The sequence below is a fragment of the Emys orbicularis genome, chromosome 2, assembly GCF_028017835.1.
Source record: "Emys orbicularis isolate rEmyOrb1 chromosome 2, rEmyOrb1.hap1, whole genome shotgun sequence".
In the NCBI taxonomy this organism is placed as follows: Eukaryota; Metazoa; Chordata; order Testudines; family Emydidae; genus Emys; species Emys orbicularis.
The window spans coordinates 69,504,712-69,530,386 of record NC_088684.1 but is presented as its reverse complement, the minus strand read 5'-3'; the positions used below and the strand labels follow the sequence as shown (position 1 = coordinate 69,530,386).

Sequence of the window (25,675 nt, the reverse complement as noted above, 5' to 3'; positions counted from 1 at the left end):
TTTGTTCCCTGTCTTTTACCCAGTTCTCAGTCCATGAAAGGACTTCCCTTTTATCCCATGACAACTTAATTTACATAAGAGCCTTTGGTGAGGGACCTTGTCAAAGGCTTTCTGGAAATCTAAGTACACTATGTTCACTGGATCCCCCTTGTCCACATGTTCGTTGACCCCTTCAAAGAACTCTAATAGATTAGTAAGACACAATTTCCCTTTACAGAAACCATTTTGACTTTTGCCCAACAATTTATGTTCTTCTATATGTCTGACAATTTTATTCTTTACTATTGTTTCGACTAATTTGCCCGGTACCGACGTTAGACTTACTGGTCTGTAATTGCCGGGATCACCTCTAGAGCCCTTTTTAAATATTGGCATTACATTAGCTATCTTCCAGTTGTTGGGTAAAGGACAGGTTACAAAACCTAGTTAATAGTGCCGCAATTTCACATTTGAGTTCTTTCAGAATTCTTGGGTGAATGCCATCTGGTCCCGGTGACTTGTTAATGTTAAGTTTATCAATTAATTCCAAAACCTCCTCTAGTGACACTTCAATCTGTGACAGTTCCTCAGATTTGTCACCTACAAAAGCTGGCTCAGGTTTGGGAATCTCCCTAACATCCTCAGCCGTGAAGACTGAAGCAAAGAATTCATTTAGTCATCTCAAAAGGTGTTTGCCATTTCAGGGCACGTCTTCACTACCCGCCGGATCGGCGGGTAGCAATCGATCTATTGGGGATCGACTTATCGCGTCTAGTGAAGACGCGATAAAATCGATCCCCGATGGCTCTGCCGTCGACTCCGGAAATCCACCGCGGCAAGAGGCGGAAGCGGAGTCGACGGCGGCGCGGCAGCGGTTGACTTGCCGCCGTCCTCACATCCAGGTAAGTCGACCTAAAATACGCAACTGCAGCTACGCTATTCACGTAGCTGAAGTTGCGTATCTTAGGTCGACCCCCCACCCCCTGTAGTGTAGACCTAGCCTCAGTGTTTAAGAAATAAACAATAGTTTTAAATTTCCACCTACATAAGTTTTTCCTGGAGTTTCAAAAACACAAGCAGAAATTTTTCCTTTGGAAAGGAGAGGGGTTGGCGTGGCCACTTAACAAGCTAGATTTAAGGCTCTGATAACACACCCTACATTCCTTTTTACAATTATGCTTCTATTTAATACATGGAAATTTTACATGATTTGTCTTCTTGATGTTTGCTTGTTCTTGGGAAAGAGAAGCAGAAACATTCTGTGATGTCTATCATTAGTTTTAAAATTCTGTAACCTAACTAGTTAAACATATGTTTTGTTGTATTTCTAAGCATCTTGGCTATAACATAGTGGCAGGTATATCTTAATGTTCAGTAAAGGCACAAACAAGTTTGTTGAAGCTAGACAAATGCAGACTGGAAATGAGATGTACATTTTTAACAGTGAAGGTAATTAACCATTGGAACAACTTACCATGGATGTAGTGGATTCTCCATCACAGGCACTTTTTAAATATGCTCTGTGTTAATTAATTCAGGGAAGTTCTGTGGTCTGGGTTATGCAGGAGATCAGACTGAATGATAACAATCATTCTATCTGGCCATAGAATCTATGAAAGTGGAGCTGGGCACATAATGCAAAAATAGATAAATAATAAAATAATAATAATAAATCCATGTTTGCTCAAAAAATTATTTGTTTCAGTTGTACAGGCATCCCTTTGGGGTTTACTTTTGTGAAATTTTGAGGGCTCATAGAAGACCTGCTAAGCTCACCTAGAATGGATATTGGTATATATTATAATGGTATATTTATCCCTTTCCCCAATTTCTACATATTTCTTGTTTTCTTACATTGTGAGCTTTTCAGGGCATGAATGGTATTTTATTATGTATTTGGAAAGCACCTTGCACATTGCACATGTTACTGTAATCCAAATAATTATCATATGAGAAGTAGCACTGCTAGACATCATGAGGATGGGATCCTTAAAACCAATCTCCAGAGTACTGGTACAAGTGGTATTAAATGAGCTAGATAAGTATGAGACCACAAACCTCTGCAGAGAGGACCATGCACACATTCATGATTACTCTGTGTCAGCAATTGTGGGAATGGCAGAAAATTAAATACCATGTAGTTTGGAGAAAAGAGGAGCGAGGGGGGCCATGATAATAGTTTTCAAGTACATAAAAATTTGTTACAAGGAGGAGGGTGAAATATTGTTCTCGTTAACGTCTGTGGATTAAGACAAGAAGCAATGCACTTTGTATATTTTCTGTGGGAAGGATCACTGCTTAACACATTAGAAGGACAGGGTTTCCAGAGCTCTGATACAGAGGAAATTACATGATCCTACAATGATCTGACCACACCCTTTGTACCTAGGATCACATATGCATGCACACATGCTTTATGTGAAAGTGACAACGAATTAAAATTAAGGTATGCATCCAGACAATAAATCTTAGAGTAGCCTAACTTTTCTAGGACTGGTTCCTCTGAAGAAGTCGTGTGTAGCCCAGAAAGGTAAAGGCTTAAAATATTACAAATTTACCTAATCTTCTTTTATCTGGTATCTTTCTCTGTGAGACTCAAAGCCCCAGTGGCTTGTTCAAAGCCAGCTCTTGATTATAAGAGTTATGCTCATTCAATCATGGAACAGAAGCTATATCTGTTACTTAGCATGTGACCAATCACAACTAACATAGCTCAAATTTCAAGCACCAAGTATAGAATACTTGGCTCCAACTGTGATTAATTGAGAGAGGAAAAATATGTGACAAAATTAATTAGCAAACTTTGAATCATGAATAAATATGAGGAAAGAGTATTCTGCTTGCAAATACTCCATAAGATGAGGAGAGAGGCTGCATTGCTAAGAATTATTCGCTCAGCTCTACTTAGGACATTTTGCATTAATTTGAAGCTTATAGGGATCAGAAGGTGAAGAAAGACAATTATTGGATCCAAGGTAGGAAATCCAATTCTGAAATAGAAAGGTGATCATGGTAAGTTGCTTGGGAAAGGGTTAGAACTGATGTAATAAAAACATGCATTACGATGATGGACCAAAAGACTGAAATAGAAAAGAGGATAATAATGACTGAATTAGAGGGGAAAAATGTTAAAAGGAGAGAAATATCTGCTGAATTCAATTGAGATTACCCAGTGCAGTTTAATTCAGTAGATCAGGAAGAAGTCTTGCTGCAGATATATTCTGGTTGGAGGCATAGTCATAGAGTTCATTGAAATCATGATTATGGGAAATGAAGGAAAAACAATGGTTTTAGAGCAGTCACGCTTCACACAGTAACGAAATAGTCTCTGACACTGTCTTCCTGTACGTTACATCTACAATGTATATTGTCTGCACATTGCAAGGAATGCAATATACTGTATATCTTTTAAAATGTCATTAGAATTTCTTTGCAACTGTTCAGAAGTCTAGAGGTCTGGGTAGCAGAAGACAAGATAAGAGTACAATATGCCACCTTAAGTAAAAAGAAAAATATCCGAGTGCTGGATTTTTGCAATTCTAAACCATAAAGTTTTGTCCAATAAATACTCTTTGGTACGTACAACTAAGTAGCTGTGTGATATAAATGGAGACAAGGGGTCCATCTGTAAGAAGGAAAAACTGCAGGCAATAATTTTAAAAACAGAAAGTCTTGCTGTGAAAAAGCAGAACTTATGACTTCATTGCTTCTGAAGAAGGTCCAGTTTGGACATGCAGAAGAACAGTATGTTCTTCCCTTGAGAATAAGAGAAAAACACCCACTTTTTGAGAAGAATTAGACTGATTAGTACAACAAATATAGCCATGCCTCATGATACCCTTTGCAACCTCCACAACCTTGAATGAAAAACTCTTGAAATAAAACCTTGTTCGTGCAATGGGGAAATTCTGTCTCCCCTTGCATGGACACAGAGATATCCTTAAACACAGTGGAATCAATGTGATTCCGCTGCACAAGGCTTGAGAAGGATATGGTGAGCAGCACTGCTACATGGACAATGAGGAGGATTTCATGCCCCAGTCCCTATGAACTGCCCTCTGACTTCTGGGGTTTAGCTTGGAGGTAGAATTAACCCATTGTCCTTTTCTGATTGCAGGATTATTTTAGTAGGTTCCATCTTTTTAACTGACGATTTCCTCTGAACATTCAAAACACTCCACCATATTTTAGCTACATGATCTCTGTTGATGTTAATGAGAGTAGGGCAACTAACGGTTCTTTGCCCAAAATAATATTAAATATTCCTTCATCTCTGCTGTCCCTAAATAACAGGTTAACTCACTCAGGCACCAGTCACAAATCCTTATATGTAGTTGGACTGAAAATATTAACTTATAAAACGAGAGAAGGAAGTTTTGATGGAATACAAGACCCCGGGCAACATTTTTTTGCTTAGTCCTGTCTTAAAATTAATTGTTACCTTTTAAAACTAGCTTCGTCTCTTGTTTCTCTTGAAGCCGCTATTGTTTCCAGCAGTAGGCTGATGAAACAATCAGATGTGGGTGCTGCTTTGGCCTGATGGCTGTGAATGAAAGTTGCTCTCTCCATCCAATCCAACAATTTTTACACCTTTGGAAGGCTGCAGATCACTACCTCCTGGAATAAGAGGTGGGGAGAGTAGAGGTTAGAGGGTTCAGCAATTCCCTTCTCTCTTCCCTGCTCCACAGACACTAAGGAAATGAGACAGTAATGAGAAGGGATCTGACTGCAAATGTTGCCATGTCTATCCAGCTTTTTTTATATCGATGTCATTTACCCTCGGCCCCTCCAGTGCCTCAAGCTGTGGATTGCATGGATAAACTGGGGCTCAGAGAGATCCATGGAGGTAGTGAGCAGTGGAAAGATCCCTCCTGGACTTGAAGTTAACCAGCAACAGTATCAAGGGATTCAACTTTCCCATTCCCGATCATCAGGACAATGTGGTTACATCATCGACAGTAGGGAAGGGCAGCCCTATTGTGCAAAGCTAGATGTATAAGGTTAATGATTTTTTTTAAAAGAACAAAATGGCTCCTTTTTTCCAGTGAAGTGGATATGAAATCATTTGGATTATGAAATCTATCATTATACAAGTGAATATTTCATTAAAACTACTTGAGCGAGGCTTTATTATTACTTCTTGTTATTACTCATAATACCTAACACTTAGGGCTTGATCCTATTGATTTTAATAGTAGTTGAGGGCACTCAGCAGCTGGCATGATCAGACCATTACATAACAGCTTCCATCCAAGGCCCTCAGTGCACGGATGTTAATGAATTTAGCCTCACAGCTCTTTAGTGCGGAAAGAATCATCCCCATTTTGCAGATAAGGGAACAGAGAAGGCAGATTCAGATGGCATGCCCAAGGTCACACCAGAAGTCTAGAGGAAAACCAGGAAATAGATTCCCTCATCTCCTTTATCTTAACCACAAAATCATCCTTCCTGTCTGTTCACATTAACTTCATCTGTCCTATGCCATTTGGAAAAAATCTCTGTTCATGAAGCTGCCTTGATAGCCCACTTTTCTTCATTATATTTATTGCAGGTTGAAACTGGAGATGTGGGGGATGTGTACAAGATTCGGGTCAGCTGTGATGATTTGCCAGGCTTTGAGGGCTGGCATCTGAAGTCCTTTCACATGCAAGAGCTACATACTAAACAAGAAGTGAACTTTGACTGTAACTGCTGGCTCTCTGTTAACAGAGAAGACAGAGAGCTGGTGAAAGAATTCCCTGCAGTGAATGAGAACCAGAAACCTTTACCAGGTAAAAATAGCAAAGGAGACAGGAACAATGAGAACCAGCCTTTGAAAAAGAGCCAGTTCAGCAAATATTACATTTAATCATTCTCTGTGCTCAGTATCTATGGTGGTTCCGCAGTGACTCCATTCGCGCATGCGCTGCGACAATACTGCACATTTTAAAATCTCTCCTAGTTACATGACAAATTGGGCTTAACATTTGCTAAATCTTGTGCATAACTCTAAGTGTGCAAAACTGGAAAAATCTAATTATGTTAGTAAAAGATAAGACATAATTCAAAGCTATGGAAGTCAATTTTGGTAGACTTAGTATTGAATTCTTTAGCTTATCATAGCTTGAGTTACTGAAGTGAATATCAGAAATAATCATTACTGTACAATAAAGTTGTGCTGTAATTTCAAGGGCATTTTTGTAATGTGGGAAGGTCCCACTTTTTTCAGAGGGCCTTCCAAAATTGTATCTATAAAATTAAAGAATATAGAGCTTCACATTTCTGCATTATACATGCAAGTCAATTGGTTAAGGGCCTAACTGTCATGGTTTCTCTAAACCGAGGCTATGTCTACACTAGCACTTTCATCAGTAAAACTTTTGTTGGTCAGGGGTGTGAAAAAACCACCCCCTTGATCAAAATAAGTTTCACAAACGAAAGTGCCGGTGTGGACAGCACTATGGCCAGAGAGTGTCTCCTGTTGACATAACTACCCACTGCTCATTGGGGGGTGGTTTAATTATGACGACAGGAGAGCCCTCTCCCATCGGCATAGAGTGGCTACACGGGAGACCGTACAACCGTCCTGCTCCAGTGGTACAGCTATGCCACCTTAAGGTCTGTAGTGTAGACATAGCCTAAATGTTCTAACATGGTTAACAGTTTGCTCCTATCTGAGCATCTGAAAACTACTATGGATCTTAAAGGAAAATGATACTGATTAATTATGACCTCTTATGTAGCTAAATATTAGCCAAATAATAATGTATATTGAAAATTATATATAATTTTTTTTGGAGTTCATGTTACTACGTCACTATCTCCATAAAGGGTAAATAGGGCTGCAGCCTTATTGATACTTTCCAGAAGAAGGCCTCTCTGACAGTGTAGCCTGGATCAGCGAAATGCAGTCATATGACTGCATTATAAAGACAGAAGACTTTAAAAGGCATGTCAATAGAGTGCCTTCCTCTTTGATGGTTACTTTTTTATTATTATTATCTTGGAGACATTTATTTTTCTGACGGGCAAGAATTGACCTCTCCTGAGTTCCTCCAGAGTCCCACACAATAAAACAGAATGAATTTTTCCAAGTGTACTAGCACAAGAGCCACATAGGGACAATCAAGCTCCCACTGTTGTCAATGAAAAGACTCCCACTGACTTCGGTGAGGGTTGGATCAGGTTCATACAGAAGAACTACTCCCTTTCTGTTCTAATCTCCATGTAACGTGTTCTTTTTGCTGTTATTATTTCTCTGATTTTATTAGAATATCTTTAAATTATATTGCAGTTTTCCTTGAAGCTTACCCTTTCAATTCAATCTGTTTTGTTCAAACAATCTTCTTTCTTTGTATAGTCCACAAGTATATTGTCTCTATACACACTGGTGACCACTGGGGAGCAGAAACCTTTGCAAATGTTTATATCACTCTGTATGGCGAAAGAGGGGACACAGGTGTGAGGAAACTGCACGAATCATTGGTAAAAGGAGGAAAATTTCAAAGGAACAAGGTAAAAAGACACAAATGTTAAGTTTTCTTACAAACTCAAACAATAGTACTGTTTTCTGAATGCCTACCACCAGCTCTTGATTGTAAGAGCAAAATTCTCCTTATAGATCTTTGTAGCAGTATTCTGTTCCAGCTTTATGCCTAGATTTTCCATAGGTGATAATCGGGGTTCTACATTTGCATGTGTAAAGCAGCTTATCTGAGTCATAACCCTTGTGATCATGCCTCTCAACTTTTTATGTCCCAAATGTGGGATGCAGTGTGTGACAAAGAACCAAAATTAGTATCATGAAAATGATTCATGCAGGAAACTGACATTGCTGTGAGATTCATTCCTTTAATGTAAATAGCAGTTTTGATAATCATATCTTAAATATTATTTCTGTTGATAATTTTCAGCAACAAAAGTGAGGGGGCACCAAATTTCTGTGCAACATAGTAGCTTTTGGGACTAAAACAAGTGACATTCCCCGAAAGAAGAGATATTTAATGAATAACCTCAGATGAGAAATTTTACTTAAAGAAGAGAATGCACTGACAGAGTTTAAAAATAAGATAATCCTTTTTCATACTTACTCATCACCAAGCTGTAGTATTCTTAAGAAAGCAGAGAGTCTTAGATTTCTGTGAAATTATTTCATTTAACAATGATATCAACAACATAAAGGATGAAACTAGATTCAATGTCTAACCTAGAGAACCCCCTAACCCAGGGATCGGCAACCTTTGGCACGTAGTGGGCCGGTTTGTTTACCTGCCATGTCCGCAGTTTCGGCCAATCGCGGCTCCCACTGGCCACGGTTCGCCGCTCCAGGCCAATGGGGGCTGCAGGAAGCGGCGCGGGGCAAGGGATATGCTGGCCACCTATCAGTAGCAATTTACCTGACCACCGGTACTGTCCCTCAGGGAGACCAGAGTTTCACATCCTCCCTCTCCCCATCCTCCACCCCCACAGGAGGAAATGTTTGAGGACCACGAGGTTAGGGTAGATGAAGAAGCCATGCCTGAGACTCCCATGAGTCATGCAAGGCTACTACTCCGCTGCTTCCAGTAGGGACATCTTGGACAGGCAGGTGACAGTCCCCTTGCACATAAAGAATGCCCTAAACTGGTGGAAAGAACAGCTCAACATCTGTGCAGGTATCACTTTCTGTCACCCAACCCCAGGAGTGACGCTAACTACTGACACATCCCTGTTAGGATAAGGGAGCCCACCTACACACCCTCACAGTTCAGGGCAAATGGACAGCCCACGAAGCTAGCCTCCACATCAACCTGTTGGGGCTCAGGATAGTCAGGAACAATTGCCTCCATTTCCTGCCCCTCGTCAGGAGCAAGGCAATCAGGGTAATGATGGACAAAGTAACCTACATGTTCTACATTAACAAGCAGGGAGGAGCAAGATCCCCCTCCTTGGGTACTGAAGCCACAAAGCTCAGGAACTGGTGTATAGCCCACCACATCCAGATTTCAGTGGTCTAACTCCCAGGCATACAGAACACCACAGCCAGAGATTTCTCCCACTACTACGAATGGGACCTGGACACCCAGGTTCTTCAAAGCATGTTCCAGAAATAGGGACTGACAGATATCAATCTTTTACGCCGTTTCAGAGAAAAGGAAGTGCCTTCTCTTCTGTTCAAGGGGAGGATCTATGTCACCACTCTCTGGGGACGTCTTCCTTCTATCATGAAAAAAGAGTCTGTTCTATGACTTTCCCCCACCACCGCTAATTCTAAGGAGGCTGAATGAGATCAGGCAGGACAAGGCCAGAGTTCTTCTCATAGCATATACCTGGCCAAGACAAGCTTGGTACCCTTACCTGCTTCAACTCAGTGTCCAACCATCAATCAAATTCCCGACCATATCTCAGGGTGTGGCTCCTTGATGGCTCTATGGATGTAAAGCAGATGTTATTAAACAGTAGAAAAACATCAACCCGCACTACCTACCTACCAAAATGGAAGAGATTTGTCCATTGGTTTGGTTGTTGCTACCTCTAGCCTGAGTTGGTTCCCCTTTCTCTCATCCTAGATTAGCTGCTGTATCTGTCATCTGGGTTATTCATCAGATCAGTCAAGGTACACCTGGCCACAGTATCAGCCTTTCATCCCCCAGTCAAGGGATTCTTCATTTTTGCTCACCTGATATCATCCAGATTTATTAAGTGTCTGGGTAATCTCTTCCCCCACATTAGACCCTGACCCCGTTTTGGGATCTCAACCTGGTTCTCAACCACCTCATGGAAGCTCCATTCAAACCAATGGTGATCTGCTCCCTACTACATTTTTCAATGAACACGGCCTTTTTAGTTACCATCATGTCAGCCCCTAGGGTCAGGGAGATTGGAGCCTTGATGGCAGATTCCCCCCGCCCCCCTTACAATGTTCTTTATGGCAAGGTCATTAAAATTCCACATCCTAAGGTCCTACCAAAGGATTTTCATTCTAACTATTATATCCATCTACCAGTATTTTTCCCAAAACCTCAGAGTTCTCAGCAGGAATCCTATTTCCACATCTTGGACATTAAAAGGTACTTCGCCTTCCACCTGGGTAGGAATAAGCAGTTTAGGAGATCGCCTAGACGCTTCTTCTCCTTTGCAGATAGATCTAAGGGGGATCCTATCTCTGCTCAGAGACTTTTTAAATGACTATCGGGTTGTATCTCTGCCTTTTATGACTTTGTAGGTGCTCAGCTCCCGCCCCCTCAGGAGGTGAGAGCACATTCAGCCAGATCATAGGCCCCATCTGCTGCATTTTTTGAAGACTGTTCCAATATCTGAGATATGTAGAGCCACTACTTGGATTTCAATCCATACAGTTTCAAAGCATTAAACCCTGCTTCATGCCATCAGATCTGATGCAGCTTCAGTTCTGGACCCTGTTCCGAAGCTCCCTCCTCCTCCTCGGGATACTGCTCAGAAGTCAAGTGAAGTGGGGACACTATTCGAAGAAGAAGGAAGAGTTACTCACCCCATCTGGTTCTTAATTAAGGCAATACAGGGAAAAATCTGTGCATGAAGGACGAGTTACTCACCCTATGCAGTAACTGTAGTTCTTCGAGATGTGTGTCCCCATGGGTGCTCTATTACCCATCCTTCCCCTCTGGTTTGGTTGTTCCCTAGGAGAAGCCTAGGCAGAGAAGAAACTGAGGGTGGTTTTCCCACGCACCCATTTATAGCCTTGGTGTCTGCCATGAGGAGGCATAGGGTGCATTCCTGGGCCGAACTGACACTGCTAGCCAGGGGCGGATTAGGGTTTTGTGGGGGCCCTCTAGATCAGAGCAAGTGGGGACCCCTCCGCACCCCTTCTGCCTGCAGTTACTCCCCTCCCCCAGCATGGGGTCGAGGCGCGGGGGCTTGCCCCACTCAGGTCGCCTGCCCTCTTCCCCCCCCCGCTAGTGCCGGTCGGAGCGTGGGAGTGCCCATTTTCTGGACCCCCCCCACCAAAAGCTGGGGCCCCTGGTAATGGGCCCCATTGGCCTAGTGGCTAATCTGCCACTGCTGCTAGCTAGAAATCTCCGATCTAGGGTTTAAGAGGCACATGCACACCTGAAGTGGTGCACCGATAGGGGGACACATCTCGAAAAACTACAGTTACTGCACAGGGTGAGTAACTTGTCCTTCATGCACAGATTTTTCCCTGTATTGCCTTAATTAAGAACCAGTTACTTAATTGTACTTGCAATCTGGCTGTCAAGTCTGGAATTCTAGTAAATGGATGTTTTATCACCTGAAAGCATTTTTAATATTAGTGAAAGATAAACTGCTTTTGTGTTACTTTTATACAAAAATAGCTATGACGTTCTATAACACTTTGCTAACCACAGAGTTGTTCTTCACAGAGCTGTTTGCTAATATATCCATTCTAAGTGCCCTGTAGTTTTATTTATTAAGATCCCATAGTGCATACATTTATTTTTTAAATTTTTATATGAAACATTGTTATTGTTAAAACTCCAATTGTTTTCAACTTGATTCAGTACTGAGAGGCTGCAAACATTTCCAGCTAATCAAAACGTATTGACCATTGTTAGCCACACCGGGGCCCACTGGGCCCTCATTTGGGTAGTGTACAAAGCAGCTAGGATTGTTATAAAATTAGAAGAATGCACTGCACCAAGCTGTCCTTGAATCATATAGATTTAATGCTGCATTAAATTTCCTCTTTCGACTCCTCTCTCCCCATTGTCCTCTTTTCCTTCTCTTTCCCTTTACTTCTTTCCTTTCCCTTCCTTCCCCATTGCTCTGTCCATTCTGTTCCTCTTCTGTCTTTGTCTTTCCCGTCCTTCTCGTTCATCTCTGCTTGTGTCTCTTTCTCTCTCCTACTTCTCCCATCTGCTCCTTTTCAGACTTCTTTTCCCTCCTTTCTTCTCATGTTGTACAGAAAACAAAAGACAGGCTTCTCTGCTTTCTAAGAGAGAATTCAGGATTATAGAAAACATTGTCTCCCAATGAATAAGCTTGTTCCAGAATGTTAACTTCCCTCTGGAACCCCACTAATGTATATTTGCATAATAGATCCTGGAAGCCAGAAACTCACAATGAGTATATCCGAACCAAGGTCTTCTAGGGATTTTTTAGTATCCAGAAGCACATTGTAGCATAATTTGAAATAACTGATGAAATGTCCCATCTGAGCCAAAGATCAAATGAGCCTGCAGTCATTACTAATGTTGGGCCCGAGCCACAATGTTTGGAATCTAATCAAGAACAGAACTATGCTGTTCAGAGAGGGGATTTCCTTTTTAACCTTTATAGATATAAGCCAGTCATGAAGTTCAGATCCTGATCCTGATCTAGAACCAGGTCCAAGTTTCCTCTGAAGTTCAAGCATATTCAGATCCAAGCTTTTGGTTTAAGTTCATCTCTAGTTATTACATTTTGCATTTACGCTTTGTGTGTGTGTGTGTGTGTGTGTGTGTGTGTGTGTGTGTGTGTGTGTGTGTGTGTGTTTATATATTTAAAGAACAAGTATTCAATTTTTGCTGCTTTTCAAAGTATTTCTCCTTTTTGCAGGTGGATTCATTTTTAATAGAGGCAGTTTCTCTGAGCCATTTGCAAAAGGTAGTTGTAGGACATGATGGAGAAGGATATGGGGCTGGAATGTACCTCAAGATGATAACAATCAAGGAATCAGAGGACTCAGATAAAGAGTGGATCTTTCCATGTTGGAACTGGCTTGATACTCATCTAGGAATATGTGAGACTGTTTATGAGATTATAACAATAGGTAGGTCCTTCTGCAACAAGACTGAAGTCAATGAGAGTTCCACCTGCTTACATCAAGGTCTTTACAATTGCTATAATTTCTTTATTTGGCTATAAACACCACACAAATTTTCAGCATGATTTTACTATAATAGCAAACACACTGGTAAGGTCAGAGATGATATCATCTAATGCTGCATAGTGCACTCTGCATAAAGCAATAGCCCTCTGAATTAAATTTAGCATGTTAAAATTAATGATTTAATGGGGGATTAGAATGTGAGAAGCAGGCCTCATGGGGATAAGTGGCTTAAAGTAGAGTTTTAATGCACTAGTTTTCAGCCTGTTGGGAGCCGATCTCAAGTCTAGGGAAAAGTTAGTTTAGTAGCGTCAGCTTAGTCCTTATCTGTGGGCATTAGTCCACTCCCACAGAGCTACTGCACTGTTCAGTAGAACTGTCGCTCTGTTTGGCTGAAGCCCATCGTTGCAGCAGGATTGCAAGTCAAAACCTAGGTGCATGTGGCAGAAAGGCATTGGGAGGTGCTCACAGCATGATCTCCGGACAGCCTCTCACTTCCAAACAAGAAGTAAAATTCATCAATCGCATTTAAAAATAAGAGGAAAGAAGATTGCTGTAATCAGGTGTTGTATCCTATAAAAATAATGCCAAGAAGATAGATACACCAATGGAAATGAACCTTCCAAGTTAGATCCGTAAGGGGGAAAAAAAGTAGAAAAGCGAGAAGCAATGTGTCTATATCACATACACTTAGAACACACCAGGTAGTTTTCTAGACTCATTAAAGGTAGATTTCTCTGTGTTGTCTTATTTATCATATCACAACATAGGATCATTTAAACATACATAGCATGTTTACATAGGATCGTTTAAACACATTCCAAAATTAAAGGTCCAAATGTAGCAGACCTGTAATTATTCAGAGGGTTTTTAGCATTGCTGTATGAGGATCTGGCTAATGTGGGTTTAGAGCACATATTTTTATAGGTTCACCTCTCAGTATCATACAACGTATTCTTATTTAAGGTCTGATTGCAAGTGGGGATTTCATTGATGCTATTTGCTATATACCAGGTGTTGTTATGCTTCAGACTACCATTGTTTCTAAATGAGATAAGTGAGATAGTGAGTAGGTGACATTGATTACTTCTGTCAAAACAATTAATTAGAGTTATGAAGGAGGCTGCGTATTCTTTAATAATTAGTTCCAAAAAGGATAGTAAAAACAACTTGACATCCAGAAAAAATTCTGTAAATCTAAAGTTTGAAACACAAAAGAACATTAAGGTTAAATTCTTGATGAAAAAATGCAATAAAAGTATTGATGTGTTATTCTTAGTGAACTGTTGCCATAGATACAACGTAACCTGCAAATACAGCTGTGGTTGTGTACTGTAAAGCCTGTGGCCTAATATATTATGCCGTTCTCTCATACTGTCTTCTTTCCTCTTTCTGTTTGATCATTTTTTAAAGGTAAAAGATTGATTTCTAGTCCTCAACTGCCTCAAATCAGCATGCAGTCCTCAGGTCTGTGGATAATGGACATCATTGGATCTGACGTCAACACTGAAATGGATCCAATACACCTTTCTTTCATCTTTTATGGAGACCTGAATCACAAAGAGTTGGCACTTCAAATTACAGGAAAAGCAACTCAAATCAAAGTAGTTCAATCTTTCTCTATTACCAGAAAAATTCTAAGAATCATGTACTCAATAATCCTTTTAATTCCTGTAGAAATAGTTTATTTGGGCCAAATTTCCAAAATGATTTCTAAACCTGTCTGTGCAAATTGGCGCAAACCGTCATTTTTGTGTACAAATGACAGGATTTTCACATGCGCAATGGCATTTTCATTAACAAATCCTGCCTGATTTTCACGCATTGTGTGTTTGCATGAGAAAATTCTGTGATTTGCTAGTGCATATGGTTGTGCATGTCAGACTGCAGGCACAGATATACAGGCCAGTTTGAGGCCCTTTTGAAAATGTGGTATTTCATAATTTAATACACAAATATGATGTATAAAGTCAGAGATACCAAGTTACTTTTCTGGGGTCAGGATATGTTAGGGTAAAATGTCCTTGTCCCTTTTCCTCCCTAAACCTCATCATCTAATTCTTCCTCCCTTCCACTATGTTTCTCCTTCCTAACCGCCTTCTCTCTTCATCCTATATTCACACCCATTCCATTCCCTTGCCTCATTTGCTTTCTATCCCTATCTCTCTTGCCCCTCCTTTCTTTTTCCTTTGCCCAACTCCTTGTTCCCCCATCAGGGTCCTCCTCCCTCCTCCCTTATGCAACTCTTTCATCCTTTCCCCCTCTCTTTCTGTCTCCTTTCCCTTTCCTTCCCAACTAATTAAAACATCAACAAACCTTTGAGACTCACATTCAGTCAGTAGGGAGCCTCTCATTACCCCACATCCTCACTTCCTTTGGGGAATTATACTGTCTTCTCTGATAGGAGGGGCTATTCCTGTTCCTATAGTACTTATTGACACTCCACTCTGCTCTGCATGTGCTACAGACACAGTGGGGAGTGGAACAGTAATTAAAATGACCACTGCTGAAGCAGACCCAGAATTGGAGTAGCTCCTACCTTGGCCGTAAAGGAAGGGAAAGAGCCTCCGCTATGGGCATAATCCACAAAGAGGAACTCTTACAGATTTAATTTTAAAAAATTAAATTTTTCGTTCTTGTCTGATGCCCTTTAATGTACACCGATGCTAACAATTTTCCTCGGTGCACCCAACACACCTACCATGGCAACCTAATACTGCTTGGGGGAGCATTTCTTTTTTATTCTGTAGAAGGAAGATTCAAATGAATACTGCTCCTAACCATTTGAACATATCACTTACCCCAATCGGTGTTTCCAAAGCAGAACATTTTGAAGTACCTTATTGGTGGGTTATCAACCAAAAGTATAAAGATTGTTTATGCTGGAGAGCGTTGGTGGCTGCCAGCACACATGTCTTTGATCTGTCAGTAATCACAGGCCTCACTGAAGCTCATGGGTATGTTAGTCACTTTTCATTCAGGTTAAATGAGGGAGCAATTAAATGCCCCTTTGTTCAGAGATAGCCGAAACAATAGAAACCACTGTCCAAGGCATTCAACCTCCTGGGAAGACCTGAGCAAGAACTAATTCAGGGACAATCAGAGGGGTTTCCCTGGGGCTTGTGGGGCTGGGGCATTGATTGGTGGAGCTGTGGGTGTCACAAGCACTCAGGATCAGAAAGCTGGGAAAGCACTGGTGAGTGTGGCGCTGGGAGGAAGCCAGGGGAGAGAGTTTCTTTTGGGCACAGGACTGGCTGGAAAGCTGGCTTCGATCTGTGAGCAAAGAAACTGACTCCTGGTGTTTATTTCTACTGTGCTCAGGGCAGCAGGACTTTGTGTACACTCTTTGTAAATAAATAGAATTTGCACCAACGAACTATCTGAATCTATCATCAATTTCTCTTCCTAGTGGAAAAAACCCAGCAAGGACCCAAATATTGGCTAACTGCTTGGGCCAAGGGGGAACTCTGATTCCCCAGTGCATAATATGAAGGTAGTGCATAGCGCCACACTGAATGAACTGCCTTTTTGGCTGATAGGGATGGTTTAATTTGGGTAGCATAGCAAGTAAGCAATAGTTCTCAAACTGTGGTCTGTGGAGCACTTGCTGGTGATTAATAGAAAGCAGGCACATCATACTTCATGCGCTGCTGCTCCTCCTTGCTCCCAGCTGCTTCTATAGGCATCAGAAGAGCCTGGATATGAGCTGGAAACAAGGGGGAGCAAGTCTGGCTGTCTCCACTAAGGGCCCTTTGCTACATAAAAGGGGTGTGAAAGTGGAGGTGCCCACCTGGATGAAGAGAACAAGTGGCCAGGCAGCATGTTCAAGGCACCAGATCGCTGGGCAGCGGATGTAAAGAAGGGAAGGAGGGGAGCCAAGGAGGGTGTGGGGGAAGCAGATAGGAAGTAGAGATGAATCCAAGAATAAAAAGAGACAATCTGCTTACCCTGTTGTTCCCTCAAAAGGACAAGAGAGTTATTGCCTTTAAATATAGTTGCAAATTACATAAGCACTTTCCTAGGGTTACTTATACATGCTGTGGCATGGCCACAGGGATGTTGTGCAATCACTAATGGGAGCTGAGGGGATCTGTTCGATCATGAATCCAAGGGGAAGGGCTCCAGAGGACAATCTGTGTACTAAAATGTGGTTCACGCTATGGAAGAAGTCTGAGAACCCTTTAAAGAAGTGAATTAATGTGTTTCCCTAACTGCGTAGTCTACTCAAAATTAAATTAATTGACTTTAAAATTCACACTTAACTACAGCAGTTGTTTTTACTGAATGTTGTAGGAAACACATTTTTTCCCCATGGGATTCATGGTCTGGTAACTGAAATTTAAAGAACACTTGAGCTTTTCTTTGTATTGTTAGCAAGTTGAGATGAGCCATTTGGTCACTTTCTAATCAATAACATTTGCAAACAGTCCACTGCATCATTGTGAACTATAGTGTCTAATTTTGTTCGGTATGCAATTTTCCCCAGTGACTCTTATGAGAAAACTCACCAATTCTCTGACATTCAAACCACTAGAGAGCCATTCAGCTCATGCAGTTAGCAAATCAATTTTGTATTGTGTAATAAAAAAAAAAAAAAAAGTAACAATTCTAAAACTGCCACAATCTTTTAATCTCTGAGACTTGTTAAGTTATTAGATCTGGCACTGCAATAGTGAGACTGCATTTGACTTCTCTTTTTCTCACATAGGATGAACTGGCAGACATTGGCTCAATATACAAGATTCAGATAATTGGCCCACACAGCAAGTTAAATCAGCCTTGGCACTTAGACTTACTGCATATGAAGCACACAGGCACGAACCAGGAGATGTGGTTAGCTTTCAACTGCTCGTTCAAATGTAATGAAGACAAATGTGTGGAACTGCCAGCTCTCTACGCAGACCAGGATCCTTTGCCTGGTAATTTAAGCCCTTTTTCCTCACTGAGGGTCAGGTTCTGTCCTTGGATGCACGTGCGCTTCTCATGTTGATTGCAGTACATGCTATGTGCAGGTTTCCAAGACAAGAATTTTGTCCTAAGATTGTAATGTGATAAATGTAAAAGCAAGAGCAGGCAACACTTCTTTCCTCTAGAAAGGAAGTCAGTCCAATGAAGTCAGTCTTGGGGCAACCTATGGAACAGCTGACACCAAATTAAACATACCTTGTTGATATAAGATTTCAGTCTCTTTCATATTATAGCAAGCAGACAATAGCATGTGGCATTTTAAAAAAATAGATGTATTGATCCTGCAGAGTAAAATAGGTCATAACAAATCAACTGAATAAATGTATGATGTATTATGTAGTGTATGATATTAACCTATCCTTTCTATAAATAAGGAATTGATTACCTAGAAATGTTTACTTTTTTAGAAATGTCAGATATGCAAAGACCCAATACAAGCCAGTGAAAAGGTTTTAAAAACCTGCCATGGTTTATCATAGAGCTATCCACCAATTTCAATTGCCTTAGTTAGTGTTTTATTGATGTTCATGAGGAATTTACAATACAGAAAATATTACTACAGCCAAAAAACCCGATATTAATTTGCACAAGTTCAGTTTTTCTGCACATTTTTCAAGTAGTAACACAAGCAAATTATTTAGATGTATGGTGTCACAAACATGACAAGATGATGATTACTTCAGAAAATATGGGTAAGAGCAGCCTGTTGCATATTGATAGCTTTCATCCATGGCCATTTAAGAAAAAGCTTCCCATTTATCCAATTCATTAGAATAATGAGAAGTGATAGGGATACTACAGATCATGTACTGAAACTATTAGCAACAGCGAAGAGGTTTATTGACCAAGGCTACAGTAGAGAGGATGTTGTATTGGCTAAGCAGAAATTGCTGGGGAAAAATGGGAAGTCTCTCTGCACCCAGAAAGAGACAATAAAATGCTCCACATGAAAATTTAAAACCCTAAGCAGTTTTTCTTAACCATTTTATCCCAAACGGAACTTGAACAAACTCAGCAAAACACAGTCAAACAAACACTTTTAATCACTCACTGCATGTTGGTATGCAGAATATTGCATGATTAGGAGTCCCAACCTGTATCCGTTCACCCAAAAACATTGTTCTTCCTAGGTTTTTGATCATCCAGGTTCAAAGTAACAGAAGAAGGTGATACATACACACACACTACAATCATCAGCATGAATCCTGGGGAAATGACCTCATGCTCTAAGAACAAAACACAGGCACCTATCCTGAGTAAAAGGATTCCTTTAACCTCCCAGTGGTATTAGGGTTGACTTACTGATTTAAGACCAGCCACAAAAGGGCAATGCTAAATAAAATCAAAATTCAAACACTTATCAAAATTCTTGTGAATACACAAAACACAAAAACAAATTCCCAAATGTGCTCATTTATAACCCCAAGAATGTCTAAAGCAGAAATGATGTCTATGGCGCGTTTATTTTCATTCACTTCTGACTTTTCACTTCCTCGTCTTCTGAGACAAAATAGAGCTCTGTGTGAATATTGAGATTTTTACTTTGTGAATTTTTCCCAAGCAAAACAAATTTTTGAGTAATTTCCTAAAAATCAGGCACTGCTGTGAATAACACCTCTGTATTAGGAAATTCATATAAGGCCCAGACCTTGTATATGACTTACGTAGTGTGATTATAGGCCTCATGACCCCCCAACCCAAAGAAAATGTAGTCCTCAATCCTGCATAACCTTCTGCATGTGAATAATTTTATGCATGTGAATAGGCCCATTGGGCTTATGTGTGTCTTCGAAATCAGAGCCAATGCTGTTCATATTCCATGTGTGTGTGTGTGAGTGTGTGCGCGCATGCACGCTATACATGTGATTTTCTATATGGGAAAGTGTTGTTATTGGGGCAGTGTTTTATATTTCAGGGTCACAGTACTAAATCAATCTAAATTTTCTAACAAACAGGCAGCTTTTCTTTGCATATCAGTTTGCTTACTGGTGACAAAGATATTCTAGAGTTTTATTTGAGTGCAGTCATTCATGGCCTGAAAGAGACAGCAGGACATGGAGATGCCTTTAATAAATCCCTTCATAACACAAGTCCAAATAAAATAAAACACTTTAAAAATAAACAAATCATTGTGTCCCAACTTCTTAGCCCCCCGCAGAGAAGATAAATAGAAAGATCCCTTTAGATAGTAAAGTTAAAGATAAAAGGTAAACCTCAAAATACAAAACCATTTTACTGTCAGCACCAAATGCCTGGTTATAATAAAGGCCATATCAGTATCACCACATCCATTATCAACTCTGATTTTCATGGGAATTTTCCAGGAAAAAAGTATCCTCATCATTTTGATCTTTACTCAGAGGCAGTCTTTCAGTATTATCCAGTCCCTGACCTATCTCCCCCCCCCCATATACACAGCTAAACCCTCCCTTGCAAAAACAACAAGGAGTCTGGTGGCACCTTAAAGACTAACAGATTTATTTGGGCATAAGCTTTCGTGGGTAAAAACCTCACTTCTTCAGATGCACAGAGTGAAAGTTACAGATGCAGGCATTATATACTGACACATGGAGAGCAGGGAGTTACTTCACAAGTGGAGAACCAGTGTTGACAGGGCCAATTCAATCAGGGTGGATGTAGTCCACTCCCAATAATAGATGAGGAGGTGTCAATTCCAGGAGAGGAAAAGCTGCTTCTGTAATGAGCCAGCCACTCCCAGTCCCTATTCAAGCCCAGATTAATGGTGTTAAATTTGCAAATGAATTTTAGTTCTGCTGTTTCTCTTTGAAGTCCGTTTCTGAAGTTTTTTTGTTCAATGATAGTGACTTTTAAATCTGTAATAGAATGACCAGGGAGATTGAAGTGTTCACTTACTGGCTTATGTATGTTACCATTCCTGATGTCCGATTTGTGTCCATTTATTCTTTTGCGGAGGGACTGTCCGGTTTGGCCAATGTACATGGCAGAGGGGCATTGCTGGCACATGATGGCATATATAACATTAGTGGATGTGCAGGTGAATGAGCCCTTGATGGTGTGGCTGATGTGGTTGGGTCCTCTGATGGTGTTGCCATTAATCTGGGCTTGAATAGGGACTGGGAGTGGCTGGCTCATTACAGAAGCAGCTTTTCCTCAGTATATAATGCCTGCATCTGTAACTTTCACTCTATGCATCTGAAGAAGTGAGGTTTTTACCCACAAAAGCTTATGCCCAAATAAATCTGTTAGTCTTTAAGGTGCCACCAGACTCCTGGTTGTTTTTGTAGATACAGACTAACACGGCTACCCCCTGATACTTGCCTCCCTTGCAAAAGAGCAGGGAGACTTACACTTTGTGTTCATGTCTCCTATGTCACCCCACTAGTCTCAACTGGACATGTTGTTTGTTCTGTGTCCAGTCTATCCTATTGATAGTTTCAGTTTCCAATGCAGAGTCATGGTTTCTCCTGTTATGTCCTGATCTGAAGGAATGCCAGCAGCATTAGGAGTGTAGAGCTCATCCAGTACCTGGGAGGCAAAGCAAGTATTGGACTGGATTCTCCCAAGAGTCCCACCTTGCCCTGTCTTTCAGCTATAGGACCATTTCCATCTCCTTAACACAGTGCCCCCTCACGTGCAACAGTGGGCAACTCCCAAGTTACCACAGTACTAGACCAGTAGTTTTCAACCTTTTTTCATTTTTTTTTTTCAAAAATGTCAAATGGAGGTGCGGACCCTTTTGGAAATCTGAGACATAGTCTAAGCTAATGTGTAGTCTATGGAAATCAGTTGTAAGTTTGTAACAGCGATGTTAACTAACCATTGGAAAAATTTACCAAGGATTGTGGTGGATTCTCCTTCACTGGCAATTATTAAATCAAGATTAGATGTTTTTTTCTAAAAGATCTGCTCTAGGAATTATTTTGGGGAAGTTCTATGGTCTGTTATATAGGAAATCAGTCTAGATAATCACAATGGTCACTTCTGGCCTTGAAATCTATGAATAAAAAATCCTTCTCACCTCATTCAAACAAGTGGTCTACTGACTTCAGTAGATCTACTTGCATGAACAAGGTTAGCAGGACTAGGCTCTGGGTGCATCACAACAATGACATATCTTGTTTCTGCTGACCCAGAGAATCCTGCGTCTTAAACAGGGCCGGCTCTAGGCACCCGCAAAACAAGCTGGTGCTTGGGGCGGCACATTTTTAGGGGCGGCATGGCCGGCGCCAGAATGCCGCCCCTAAAAATGTGCCCTGGCCGCCCTAGCTCACCTCCGCTGCTGCTGCCACGGCGCGCGAAACAGCTGATTCGCGCGCCGCTGCTCCCCCTCCCTCCCAGACTTGAGAGCCTGGGGGGAGGAGGCAGGGCTGGGGATTTGGGGAAGGGGCGGAGTTGAGGCGGGGCCAGGGGTGGGGGGTAATTAAAAAACGGGGGGGGGGGGGGGGCGGCCAAAATTGTTTTTGCTTTGGGCGGCAAAAATCCTAGAGCCGGCCCTGGTCTTAAACCCTAGTTTTTCCAATGGCAGAACAACTTGCTTCCAAAATATCACCTAGGCAGATCATTTGCTTTAAATTGTGTGGGCCAGATTCTCAGTTGGTGCAAATCAATGCAGCTCCATTGACTTCAGTAGAGGTAGGCTGATTTACACCACCTAAGAATATTTAGGCACCTTAAAGAGCGTACACTAGGCCTCAATCTAGCACTTAAGCACCTTCTTCAAGTACATGAGTAGTCCACTTGATGTCAAGTGCTTTGCTGGATCAAGACCTAGGCTAATTTTTTTTAAAGTGATGGGGGAGTCCTTGAATACGATAAATAATGCCACACGGAAATAAAAGTTACTTTTCACAAAAGAGGCTTCTTTATGTGCCATCTGCACACAGTTGAATGATGAGGAGAAACAAAGATGTTTCCACCTAACAGAAATGCGTTGCAACATGTATATAAATGTTACCAGTGTGGATATTTACAGCCCTTATTACTTGTTAAACTCAGTCAGTATGCAAAATTGGCCTGTAAAACCCTTACTTCAGTGATATGAACTTCTTATATTTTAAAAGGATTAGAAAAATGACTATATGAAATGTCACAATATTTGTATTTAGCCTTTTTTATTATAACACTCAATATGAATAGCACCAGCTTGTGAAAAGAGCTGTAGGAAAAGTTTAAAAATAAATATCTTGCAGAACACTTTTTTTTTCTCTTTTGCCATCACCTACGCATGAGAATAAACGACAGCTTTAGCTTGTGGTTTCTTAATTTTTCAGTGTGTTATTAACAATCACTCTTAAACCTTCTATAAATTTATCATAGGGAATCCAAGAAACTTGCTGTAATGAAGACCTCATGAGCTTCTGGGAATTTGAATACAATTCCTGTATATTCTGTAGCATTCTGGACCTACATTCTGTAGCCTCTCTGATTTCTGCAGCATACTGGTGATGACTTTGGCATGAGTGGGAGCTGAAACTTCTGAGGCAGCCTAAGATGAATAGATCCTGGCAGATCTAGGGACTTTGATTGAAGTTGTGGGTGCTCAGCACCTCTGAAATCAAGCCTTAAACAATAATTGCGATAGGATGTGAGTTCATCAGCCAGCTTACTTGCCCTTCCATACACCAAAGTGTGTGTGTATTGGTTGATTAGCCCACAACCTAAAGTGTGACTATTGCGGTATAAAATGGCTTATTATTTAAAAATAATAATAATGATAATAATAATAATTACAAATATACCACTTCCTCTTCTGAAAGGAATCTGAGTGTCATATTGCTAAAGCTAATAGGTTCTTCTTTAGCTAAAGTTGATGCTTCTAAAGCAGAAGGATCTGAGATAGTCATTGTTGCCTCTCTGTAGTTCCTAATAGCCTGGGTGTATAGCTGGCCACAGATTTGTTACATTACTTTGCTCTACGGTGTTGTTCTATCAGAACTAAAATCATCTTTTTGTTCTGGGTCTGTACATTATTGATTAGCACAATGGTGTTCTGGTCCAAGACTTGGCTTTCTAGGCATAATACAAGTAATAATAATTAATATTCAGATATTGAGCAGAGGAAACAGTTAGCTGCTTCTTCTGTTTAAGGATTCCCCCTGTTCACCCCTTCCAAAACAAGCGTAACCATAGTAAGCAGGAGCTAAGGTTGAGATTTTCAAAGCTGAATATGAGGTCTAGTCACACAACTCTCATTGGAATTATTAGTTGTGTGGCTAAATCCCCTTGTTGGTTGAAAAACTGGACCTCGGTTTCTCCTCCTGTACCCAAACCAGTTATTGACTCCTCCATTCTTAAATCTCCTCCAACGCTACTGTTCAGCTGCAGTGAATAATGACAGCAGCCTCCCCAGCCTCTCGTCAAGGCTCTTCTTCCCTGGCCTGTGCCAGAGAAGGCAGCAATGGCCCCACCTGTTCTTTCAGGCCCCGCCCCACTTCCACTGTTTGGCTAGGGAGAGCAAGGAAAGTGGTCACAGCTGTGTCTTCAAAGTTCCACTCTCTGGGCAGGGCTGACAGACACAGGACTTCCTTCCCATAACCCCATACGGTTGCTCAGCAGAACAGTATAATCCCCTTCTGGCCAATTACTAGTTCACTACCAGAGCCTGGACTGATTTTGAAGACCCATCCTCATCTGTCATGCAGCAGAAAGGGAAGGGAATATTTTATTTAAAGGGAAAAGCTGAAGTTGAAAGGATTTAAATGTTAATTGATCATTTCTATTATTTTATATCGGAGTGCTTTAACTTTAGTGTGAGTGTGTTGTGGTCTGATGCATGAACAAGCTTGATACTCTTGATGTGTTTATTCACTGGGGGATAATTACATGAGTTGAAAGCGTCTTAAGACAATCAGATCACAGCTTTCATCTAAGCCATTTTATGACTGTGCAGTCCTTGCTGCAGTGCAAGAGGAAAATGGTACACACACAAAAATACAAATGGAGCAAATAGGAATATAGAGCCTTAGGGATTAGAACTAGTGATGACTATGTAAACAGGCAGTGGGATTGGGTACCCAAGAGGTCAGGAGGGATGTGTATAGGTTCTTCTGTAGGTTATTGAATACAGTAGTCAATAGTGCTGATTTTCTGGAAGAGACATTGCAGGGCAGAAGAAAGCTGCATTCTGTGGATTCACAAACGGGGATTTATGCAGAGAGTAAGAATGTGTTGTAGTTAATGCACTGGACTGGGACTCAGGAGATCGGGGTTGTTTCCCAGGTCTGTTATGTGACCTTGGGCAAGTCACTTAGGGCCTACCGGTATTAGAGAGATTTCCACTGATGTAACAGCACCGACATAGTTTCACCCGGATGTAGAGCTTTGCACTGGTGTAAAACAGGGTTTATACCACTGCAGTTTACTCTGTTAATCTACTGGATTAAGATGCACTGTTTTCAACCCTGCTTTATATCGGAGCAGGGTGACTCCATTAGGATGTAACTATATTGACAGTGTAACTATACTGACTAAATTACAATGGTGCAAATTTCTGTAATGCAGGCAGGGTCTTAATCTCTCTGTGACCCAGTTCTCCTTGTATAAAATGGGGATAATACTTTTCCCCACCCTGTGTCTGTCTTGTATATTTAGATTATAAAATACCTGGGGGCAGGGATCATACCTTACTCTGTGTTTGTACAGTGCCTAGCACAATAAGACTCTGATCTTGGTAGAAGCCCCTAGGTACAACCATAATATAAATAATACTTAATAACTTGACAAAAAGGTGAACTATGTAGCTATCTGTGGAGCTGCATAACTGCATTCTATACAGACCCTGCCTCTAATTAAAAACTTTTAAGGTGCCATTTTATGGTACTGTGCCTTTCCTTTTTTAAGAATATATCAAGTGATCCTCACATAAAACAATACAATAGAACCAAAGCATTTTCATAAGGAACCCAATTATGAGACAAGATGACAGAGAATTTCCCTTGTTATACTGACTGTTTTAAAAATTTT

General features: G+C 40.9%; 1 protein-coding gene across 1 annotated transcript in view; it reads left to right on the top strand.

The window, feature by feature from the left end:
* RP1 (RP1 axonemal microtubule associated) overlaps positions 1-25,675 on the top strand; it is a 225,597-nt gene that overhangs the window by 162,481 nt on the left and 37,441 nt on the right. The window contains exons 33-37 of the mRNA XM_065398305.1: positions 5,531-5,750; positions 7,319-7,473; positions 12,493-12,706; positions 14,177-14,367; positions 17,472-17,682. Coding sequence (XP_065254377.1) covers positions 5,531-5,750; positions 7,319-7,473; positions 12,493-12,706; positions 14,177-14,367; positions 17,472-17,682 — 991 coding nt within the window. The remainder of the gene's footprint in view (positions 1-5,530; positions 5,751-7,318; positions 7,474-12,492; positions 12,707-14,176; positions 14,368-17,471; positions 17,683-25,675) is intronic.